The sequence below is a fragment of the Drosophila rhopaloa genome, unplaced genomic scaffold (assembly GCF_018152115.1).
Source record: "Drosophila rhopaloa isolate 14029-0021.01 unplaced genomic scaffold, ASM1815211v1 contig_2, whole genome shotgun sequence".
Taxonomy (NCBI): domain Eukaryota; kingdom Metazoa; phylum Arthropoda; class Insecta; order Diptera; family Drosophilidae; genus Drosophila; species Drosophila rhopaloa.
Window position 1 is genome coordinate 8696057 of NW_025335083.1, and position 9517 is coordinate 8705573.

The 9517-nt window shown below is 40.0% G+C and overlaps 3 protein-coding genes across 3 annotated transcripts; 2 read left to right on the forward strand and 1 right to left on the reverse strand.

Annotated features, from left to right (window-relative positions):
• Positions 1 to 747: 747 nt before the first annotated feature.
• On the forward strand, positions 748 to 1816 carry LOC108040070. Its single transcript, XM_017117312.2, has 4 exons — positions 748 to 1042; positions 1107 to 1278; positions 1335 to 1467; positions 1530 to 1816. The coding sequence occupies exons 1-4, from the start codon at positions 856 to 858 to the stop codon at positions 1764 to 1766; spliced, it is 729 nt and encodes a 242-aa protein (XP_016972801.1). The 5' UTR covers positions 748 to 855; the 3' UTR covers positions 1767 to 1816.
• LOC108040069 (protein ALP1-like) lies at positions 1800 to 3314 on the reverse strand. Its single transcript, XM_017117311.2, has 4 exons — positions 3081 to 3314; positions 2849 to 3012; positions 2512 to 2782; positions 1800 to 2456 (listed from the first exon to the last, which is right to left on the reverse strand). The coding sequence occupies exons 1-4, from the start codon at positions 3240 to 3242 to the stop codon at positions 1839 to 1841; spliced, it is 1215 nt and encodes a 404-aa protein (XP_016972800.1). The 5' UTR covers positions 3243 to 3314; the 3' UTR covers positions 1800 to 1838.
• A 388-nt stretch (positions 3315 to 3702) lies between these two features.
• Positions 3703 to 8054, forward strand: LOC108040068 (rab GDP dissociation inhibitor alpha). The gene is made up of 3 exons (XM_017117310.2): positions 3703 to 4256; positions 5504 to 5979; positions 7085 to 8054. The coding sequence occupies exons 1-3, from the start codon at positions 3863 to 3865 to the stop codon at positions 7544 to 7546; spliced, it is 1332 nt and encodes a 443-aa protein (XP_016972799.2). The 5' UTR covers positions 3703 to 3862; the 3' UTR covers positions 7547 to 8054.
• The last annotated feature ends 1463 nt before the right edge of the window (positions 8055 to 9517 follow it).

Genomic DNA, 9517 nt, shown 5'->3' on the forward strand with positions numbered 1-9517 from the left:
AGCTAGAGGTGAGGAAACATCGATGGCGACATCAGTATATCGATATTTAAAAATACATCGGTTATATCGATGTTTCACAAGCAAAATGGTGGTTGTATTCGCTACAAACTGAGACCCAGCTACGTGTGGAGTAAGTCCACGCTAACTGATATCGATATCGATTGACAACAGATAGATAGGCAGCAATGTTGAAATACACTCCGCAGAAAATTAATCCTTGGTTGTTGCAACTCTGCTTTTTAAAAATGAATGTGCTTAATTAAATAAAATACAATTTAAAAATATTTGTTATCGTACATTTAATAGAATAATTGGATCCAAGCTTTTAACTTGTGGCCTTAAAGCCTGTTTAACACCATTCAAGATATTCCTTGGCATGGCAAAAAATATTAATTTATGAGCTTGGTTTATTGTACCCATCAGTTTGAAAGCATATTGCAAGATTTTGATTTTGTTGCAAGAAAATTTAATATTTTTAGCATTTAAAGCCTAGTACTGAGATTGACGAAATCTGTTCGTCAGCAATGAGAGAGAGAGAGAGAGACAGAGAACGAGAGGCAACCAGCTAGCGAACACTTTTTGGGTTTTTTTTGTCCATTTTTGATCACCGAGCTCTGACAACAGATAACATTTTTTAATCGCTAGACGCGACGAGCGTTATCATCAGGTGGCAACGCGACGGATTTTTCTGGTATTTTTTCTCTGATCTGAATACTGTGGTTAAAAAAAGGGCCTCACAAAAAATGTTTGCCAGCTGTTTTGTTTCCGCTCTTTCTCATGGCTGACAAACATATTTCGTGCTAGGCTAAAAATTGTAATCTTTTCGTGTGCCGTTTTGTGTAGAAATTAAAAAAAATGGAGGGAAAATATAAAAGAGCCCGCAAAAAACGCTTGCAGGAATTCAGTGGTGAGGATAAAATACAACTTATAAGAAATGTGGAATCCCGCCCAGTACTGTGGGATTTATCAAATAAAAGCCATTTTGATGCCACCATTCTGAAAAAAGCCTGGGAGGGAATCGCTAGGGAAATGGATAAAGACGGTAAGTCATAATTTTACATTAATAAATATTTCTTAACGTGGACATGCACAATATTTATGTTTAGATCATAGTTGCAAGCTGGCTTGGAAGTCGCTCCGTGATAGCTACAAGTACCATTTGAAATCCAAGCGAACGAAGAGTGCTGAAGGTGACCCACTAGGGAAGCCAAAGGGCATGTCAGAGTGGGATTTCGCACCCTACATGGCGTTCCTACCGGAAGTGACCACGCAGAGGCAGTAGGTTCTGGCAAACAATTTGGTAACGTTATACTAATATAATGCATTTTCCACAGAACAACCCGATCTTGTTATTCCGAAATCGAGGAAGCAATGGAGCAGTCGTACTCCATTGATGAATCGCTGAACTACACAGAAGACTTGAAAGAGGAAGCGGAGCTGGAGGTGTCCCTGGAATTGCCTTCCTACGTAAGTTGGTAAACTTCTATAAAATAATATAGTTTTCATAGGATATATCTATATTTTTAAAGGCTGAAGAAAGAAGGACCGCCAAAAAGCGTAAGGTTGAGCAATCACCGGCCGCAAAAATATGTGGCATCCTGGGAAACTACTTGCAGCAACAGCAAAACACCACCATTCCCACTCCCGCAAGGCCCATATTTGTGTACTGGGAATCGGAGCTCAATAGTTTGTCTCCGGAAGACGCTGCTGAAGTCGAACAGAAGATGACGAGGCTTCTGTGGGAGGAGAAAGCCGCTAGGAACTAAGTATCGGTTAATAAAAGTTAATAAAAGAACATATTTTAATCTTGTCAATATTACTTCTGTTTTTTAATTACTTTAAACACCGGCAGACTCGTCTTGCCAAGGCAATTGAGAGTATCCAGCAGTGCCGTTCAAATATTCTTTTACGTTGTTCCGAACTTCCTTGCTGAAGTCCTGAGGGCGACCTCGTCGGCCTGGTTGCAAGTCGGTCAGCACAGTGCTTGGTATATCCTGCATAACGTAAGTTGCTCGACTCTCCCGTATTAAAAAATTATGCAGAGCACAACAGGCTACAACTATTTTTTGAACTTTGCTTGGATTGATTAGCAAAGTATGTTGTAGAGCCTTCCACCTCGCGCTGAGAATACCAAATGCGTTCTCAATGGAACGACGAGCACGACTTAGCCTATAGTTAAATATCCGCTCCTTCCGATCTAGATCATTGCCACTATACGGCTTCATGAGACGCTTATGAAGGGGAAACGCATCATCACCGACAATGTAATATGGAGTGCAATGCCCGTTTATCACTTTGTCCTTCGGAAAGGGCAGCTCGTCCAATAGCAACTGTTCGCCAAGATCACTGTGGGTGAAGGCATTAATGTCTCCCTCGCTACCAAGAGCCCCCACAACGATGTAGGTGAAGCGATAGTGAGCGTCGCAAATTGCCATTAGCACAACGGAGTGAAAGCCCTGTATTACAAAAGATTTTGTTATTGAATTCTAATGGCAACTAAAAAGTACTTACCTTATAATTGTGAAAAAGACTTTTGCTATTTGGCGGGGCCTTTATCGCCACATGCTTTCCGCCGACGGCTCCAATACAGTTTGGAAAGCTCCATTCGTCGTCGAAGCCTCTAGCCCACTTCAGCATATTGCCCGTCGTCCACTTGGGTAGTTCTTTCTGCAAAGCAGTCCAAATTGCAATGGACACCTGGAGGATGATCTTCCCAAAATGTTGTTTGCTGATCCGATAAGTAGCTCCAACATGGCGTTGCTGATCTCCAGAGGCAAGAAATCTAAATAAAAGGATATTAAATATTAATATATTGTTTTCTAAGAATAAGCATATAAAATCAAATTACTCTAAAACGATGGCCAACTTTGCTTTTATTGGTATAGCATCTGGGCGAGTGTTCCGCTTCGGTATAAGATACTCCTCCACCATTCCAAAAAGCGTGTTAAAACTCTTTTCAGACATGTGGAAGTTTTCGAAAAACATCGAGGGAGTTTTCAGCAAGTTCTGAAACTTTAAAATAAAAAGAAAATACTCTTTGGTGCAGAAATATTAATATCTTTTTTAACAGTATTACTTACGTCGGAAGAATGTCGGCCTTTATTGGATCTTTCCTGCAGATATGGGCTCACCCAATATTTCCGCCGAGGTCTTTTCTTTTGGGCACTTTCCTCCTCTAATGCAACAATGCATGCCGCCATGGCGACAACCAATTTTACGTTTGCGTCCTTTCTGCTCAACATTTTCGTTTAAGTGATATATTTCACATTGTTTGGTTTACCGTTTATCAACAAACCCAGGTGATTGACAGTAAGACCGTAGAGCGCTCAGTTTGGATTAACTCTTTAAAATTCGGTCACACTGGAATTGAATTAAAATTGTATTGTTTTTTAACTTCTTTGTGTACCAGCATACCATGCCTACTCCGCCAAACCAAAAAAAACCTGCTAACGTCCTAGTATTGGATTTAGTTGCATTTGGTAAATTTATAATGTAGAAAATATGTTGAGCCATAATGTAACTAATTTAAATTGCTCTTTTGAATTATTGCGCCTAATTCGTTGGTGTCTCTCCGTTTTATTTCTTTCCGTTTCAAACAACCGCCGATAACACCACCGCGATGTCCACTCGCAGCAATGCAGCTATGTGCTCGCTGACAAACGTAACGTGACGTGACCAGCAAATGACGTGACGGCGAAAGGGCAGTGCAAAGTGGACGAGCGAGAGCCGAACGAGTAGAGAAAAAATATTGAGCGCAGAAAAGTCCACCAAATCGAAAGTCGCAGCAAGTGAAAAAAGGCAAAAAACCCGGATAAATAACCAGAGATTATTGTGATTGAGATATAAGCGAGCCGCAGCCAAAATGAATGAGGAATACGACGCGATTGTGCTCGGAACGGGGCTGAAGGAGTGCATCCTCAGTGGGATGCTGTCCGTATCCGGCAAAAAGGTGCTGCATATTGATCGGAACAAGTACTATGGCGGCGAATCCGCCTCGATAACGCCGCTGGAGGAGCTCTTCCAGCGCTACGGACTGGAGCCGCCCGGCGAGCGGTTCGGGCGTGGTCGGGACTGGAACGTGGACCTGATCCCCAAGTTCCTGATGGCCAATGGCCAGCTGGTCAAGCTGCTGATCCATACGGGCGTTACCCGATATCTGGAGTTCAAGTCCATCGAGGGCAGTTACGTCTACAAGGGCGGCAAGATAGCCAAGGTGCCGGTGGACCAGAAGGAGGCCCTTGCATCCGATCTCATGGGTTCGTCTTTTTTCTACATACTATGATTAATTTTCTTTTTACCCTCCCAAAAATTGTGCAAATTACCAGCTGTGCGTGTGTGTGTGTGTATGTACTCGACTGTTATCTGCCCCCCGTCTCTCTCTTTCTCTGTTCTTTGTCTCGGCTTTTTCACTCGCTCGGTGTTGTTGTTGTTGTTTTCGACTGTGACACGTATGTGTGCGCCGAAAAAACAGTTGTTTTCTTTGGCTTACCAGAGAAAATCTACTATTTCTTTGAAAATTTCCCCACCTTGTTTATTTGTATAACTATTATCGCCCTATTACGATTAGAATTCCTACTGGGGTGGATAAAACTTAATCGCTCTTCGCTGATTCATACACCTGCCGCTAATTGCTCGAGTCTATTTTACACCTGATATTCGCTTTGGTTGAAATTTTTTGGTTTTTCTCTTCTTCGTGGCAGCAACAAAATGCAATTAGTCAACTCACGCTCTATTTATTTATGATTGGGTCTTGAATTATTTCCATTTTATTTTTACGTATTTTTGCAACAAAGTTATTGGTGAGGCGCATTGAACCCCTTCTCTTCACAGTGGAGCTTGCCAATCAAAGACTGCGCAGTGGTTTACTTTTAACCTTGAACTTCACCTTTCAACCGATTTTCTTTTTTCAGCATTTAAGTACTTGAAAATCACAACTTAATCTCTTTCTCAATCTTTTTTAAATTATACATTTTTAACATACCATTATTAGCCAAGTTAAGTCAAATATTAAAAAGTTTAGTCGAAATAATGTTCTGCTCTTAAATTTAGTATTTATTGTTCCAAAAGGATTTGAGAAATAATATTTTGTGGTTCCTGAAGGACATTACTTTCATTGTTAATAGATCTTAACTTAATTTCATTTCTATATTACTAACAATTCTTTCCTAAAGTGTTAATAATTGAAACAACATTGTTAATAGGCTTTAATTTGGTATTTAAATGTGATTTCCTTTGTCGATGGTTCACTGTGTCCGCATTACACATATGCTTAGAATGACGTCAGAAGCGTGTCCACCACTTGGTTTCCGATTGTTGGTGGTGGCTCGACCGCCCCCAAATTAAGGGTTTTAAATTATAGTTGTGTGCTTGTGTGGCATGTAAATGAAATGAAAAAGAAACGGGAAACCTAAAACTCTGGACTCGCGCACTCCCTTATAGACAGATCCTTTTCCCAGAACTGACCAATATGGTAAATGATACATAAATGTAAACACATTCGCAGGTATGTTCGAGAAGCGTCGCTTCCGGAACTTCCTCATCTACGTGCAGGACTTCCGGGAAGATGACCCCAAGACCTGGAAGGACTTTGACCCCACCAAGGCCAACATGCAGGGCCTGTACGACAAGTTCGGCCTGGACAGGAACACGCAGGACTTCACCGGCCACGCCCTGGCCCTGTTCCGCGACGACGAGTATCTGAACGAGCCGGCCGTGAACACTATCCGGCGCATTAAGCTCTACTCCGATTCGCTGGCGCGGTACGGCAAGTCGCCCTACCTCTATCCCATGTACGGATTGGGCGAGCTCCCCCAGGGATTCGCCCGCCTGTCGGCCATCTACGGCGGCACCTACATGCTGGACAAGCCCATCGACGAGATCGTCCTTGGCGAGGGCGGCAAGGTGGTGGGCGTGCGCTCAGGCGACGAAGTCGCCAAGTGCAAGCAGGTCTACTGCGATCCCAGCTACGTGCCCGAGAAGGTAAGACTCGCATTCTTTGAATATAATTTTGCTGTAAAAAAAGGTTGCCTAAAAAATGGTAAAGAACTAAGAAATACCTATCAAAAATATAACTTAAACCAAATAGGCAACAAATCGAATTCATTACCTTAAACACTTTTTTGTATGTAAAAGAAATGATTATAAGAACGGTTTATTGAGGCTAATTTATGCTAAAACTGAAAATTAATCTTAATACGAGCAGTCTTTGAAAAGAAAGTTATACAAAAACTTGTTTTTTCGGAGATGGCAAATGACTTATCTTTACCATTAATTGTCTTACCTTTGCCTTAAAAATGTCCTTCAAAATTTGAAGAAAAAAGCAAAGCTATTTGTTAATCATATAATAAACCGTAAACCTACGAGATGATAAAAGAGGCTGTCTTCGGTAGAGCTTCGCAAATATAGGGTATTTCCAACTCGTAATTAATGTCATTTAAATTATTGTGATTGGTTTGTCCCCTTTTATTATTTGCATTATTTGTTTAGCCTTTAATACAAATATTCAAGGTTGGTTGGTTGGCCAGTGCAAAACCAAACGTGTATCTAATGATAAGCAAAGTCTATTCCAGAGGTGTAGTATATGCCTTCTACTTTCTCGGTCTTAAGATAAATATTGATCACATTCCTCCAAGATCTTAAATGCAATTAATTTGGCGTCAATTCGCCGTCAAGATTCAAAAGCATCAAACCAAATATTTGTCAGATTCGTTTCAAAATAATAGTACACATGACCAATCTTTACAAATGATTATGGAGTTGTGTTAAAAAAGTCGGACACCTTAAAAAAATAAGCGAAAATGCATTGCCCTTCAGATAAGCCTTACCATCAGTAAATATTGTCGTTATTTCGTACGCCTAAAACTGAGGGAATAATAAAATGTTAAATTTAACTAGAGTGGTTAAATAAAAAAAATCTGTTCACGAATTAAGACTTAATCATTTTGCATATTTAACTTTGTATTTGCGAAAAGATTACTAAAATATGTAAGCCATTCTTTAAGACAACACGATTCTATTATAATATTACTCTATTATAATATTTATATAATTATTATAACTAATTTCCTTTCCGTTTGGGTTGCAGGTGCGCAAGCGTGGCAAGGTGATTCGCTGCATTTGCATTCTGGATCATCCGGTGGCCAGCACCAAGGACGGTCTCTCCACGCAGATTATCATTCCACAAAAGCAGGTGGGCCGCAAGTCGGACATCTACGTGTCGCTGGTGAGCTCCACTCACCAGGTGGCCGCCAAGGGCTGGTTCGTGGGCATGGTCTCGACCACCGTTGAGACCGAGAACCCGGAGGTGGAGATCAAGCCCGGCCTGGACTTGCTCGAGCCGATCGCACAAAAGTTCGTAACCATTTCGGACTACTTGGAGCCGATCGACGATGGAGCCGAGTCGCAGATCTTCATTTCGGAGTCTTACGATGCGACCACGCACTTTGAGACCACTTGCCTGGATGTGTTGAACATATTCAAGCGCGGCACTGGCGAGACGTTCGACTTTTCCAAGATCAAGCACGAGCTGGGCGACGAGGAGCAGTAAGCGGGGAGCGAGGCCTCATCTGGTTATGGTGCATTTGGACAGCTCAACATCAGCCACAAACATCGTAGATCGTCTCAGCGTCGTGGCCAAACCTTAAAGAAATACCCAAGATAAAAAACCCAAAATAAAAGCCTAAAAAAACTAAAGAAAAACGAAAATCCATAAATTGTATTACGAAAATGCTTTTCCATCGACCGATGAAGTTTTAGATGTGAATCGAATTGCTTGCTTCGCGCAATATTGGATATGCCTAGAAAATATATATATATATACACCAATATAACATAAATTACACAACATGCAGTCGCGTATATATGTACGTCTATATATATGTATAACTAAGTGAGTGTTAGGCAACTAAATCAAATTCACACAGATTCAGCTTGTTGTGACTTGAGAAAGGGTGAAAGGCTCGACGATTAATGTCGGTCAGTCAGTCACGCGATTATGCTTGGACTTTAGTTGTACGAGTATATAATAAAGTATATATATAATATATGACATCGTATATATATATTGTCTATGTATATTGCCCTTTTGCTTGGTTTTCTTTTTTTTGTGATCGACGCTGTTTTTGTGCCTCCCAAGGCCGCAAACATGCAAAATACATACCTATAAACACGACACACTCTCACACATGCATAATGCAGCATTATAATTGTAATTGTAATCCCCAACAACAAACAAGAAGATATCGATGGTATTGAAAATGTAAAAGGTCGAAAAAGTTCATCGCAGCATACCCAATATATGGCAATTGATCGAAGCGCGGCTAACAAAAATTAAAGCAAAACCCAAACAGATAGATTGTCAATGGTATAGAGAACTATGGTATTCCGCATTTTCAGAATTTACATTTTTAATAAAAATAAAAAAAATATATTTGCGAAATTTGATTTTGTTGGCAAACGGTTGTGTATCTTTTATTCATTTTATCCATTTGAGGGCGCAGAAGGTTTCTTTCAGTTCGCTTACTTGTATCCTGGGTAGGAATTCGAAAGATCCTCGAAATCACGGAAATACAAGAGATATATTTGAATTTGGGTTTAGCATGGATTTTTGATTTTACTTTGTTTGCCTCTTTCCAATCCTCTTCGGCAATTTCAGTTGCACAAATTCAGGAAATGGAAATACTTTTATATCGAAATCAGTTAAATATAATATTTGGAGTTCGTGAACCAGGAGCTTTGTCCTGGAGCTTTTAACCTTCCCCACTGACTCATTTGATTTGAATTCTTAAGTTCATGGTTCCGATCCAATGCGTTCTGAGTTTCGAAGTCCTTAGCTTTTGCAACACTGCCGAGGCGGAATATTTAAACAAAGAATAGGATTAAGATATCGGATAATTTTGAGCAATCTTGATATAATCAATTTAATAGAAATAATTTCCAATATAAGGGGATCATATGTTTTGGTAATTTTACCTAAAGATAAATTTAAAAATGTTTCCTGAAAAAACACAGACACGTAGTCGACTTTCTGCGGATTCTTTAAATTTGCCTTTTAATTGATATTTTTATGTTGTTAATAATGGAGCTCCAAAGCTAAAGTACTTTGCCATGCCGCACATGCGAGCCGAGGTGGACAAGAACCTTCCACAGGTGGGTTATCCTTAATCCGGCCTAAAAAGTTATGGGATCACGAAAGGTGTTTCATTTTGATGGTAGACGTATTAAACCTGACTGGGGTGAGTTAATTAATTAACTAAATTAATCTAATTTTATTAATTTTAAATAAATATTTAAGCTATTTATACACACACTGTTTATGCTGGGCACGGATCCGTATAGAATATTATTCGATATTGATGATGTTACAATACATTTTACGATCGTTCTCAAGACTGCTGTATTATAGAAATTTAAAACAAGACTCGGAGTATATGCGACGAAGCTATAATATATATTACTAAAATATGATACCTGATAGCTTTAAAACTGAGAGACTAGTTTTGGTAAAAAAGGACGGACA

Bases quoted from the DNA above. Each gene is read 5' to 3' on its own strand.
- LOC108040069 (XM_017117311.2), bottom strand. From the start codon at position 3,242: ATGTTGAGCAGAAAGGACGCAAACGTAAAATTGGTTGTCGCCATGGCG. The intron at 3,013-3,080 runs GTAAGTAATACT...TTTATTTTAAAG, and splicing joins AAGGCCGACATTCTTCCGAC to TTTCAGAACTTGCTGAAAAC. The intron at 2,783-2,848 runs GTAATTTGATTT...CCTTTTATTTAG, and splicing joins AAGTTGGCCATCGTTTTAGA to ATTTCTTGCCTCTGGAGATC.
- LOC108040070 (XM_017117312.2), top strand. From the start codon at position 856: ATGGAGGGAAAATATAAAAGAGCCCGCAAAAAACGCTTGCAGGAATTC. The intron at 1,279-1,334 runs GTAGGTTCTGGC...CATTTTCCACAG, and splicing joins GAAGTGACCACGCAGAGGCA to AACAACCCGATCTTGTTATT. The intron at 1,468-1,529 runs GTAAGTTGGTAA...ATATTTTTAAAG, and splicing joins CCCTGGAATTGCCTTCCTAC to GCTGAAGAAAGAAGGACCGC.
- LOC108040068 (XM_017117310.2), top strand. From the start codon at position 3,863: ATGAATGAGGAATACGACGCGATTGTGCTCGGAACGGGGCTGAAGGAG. The intron at 4,257-5,503 runs GTTCGTCTTTTT...ACACATTCGCAG, and splicing joins CCTTGCATCCGATCTCATGG to GTATGTTCGAGAAGCGTCGC. The intron at 5,980-7,084 runs GTAAGACTCGCA...TTTGGGTTGCAG, and splicing joins CCAGCTACGTGCCCGAGAAG to GTGCGCAAGCGTGGCAAGGT.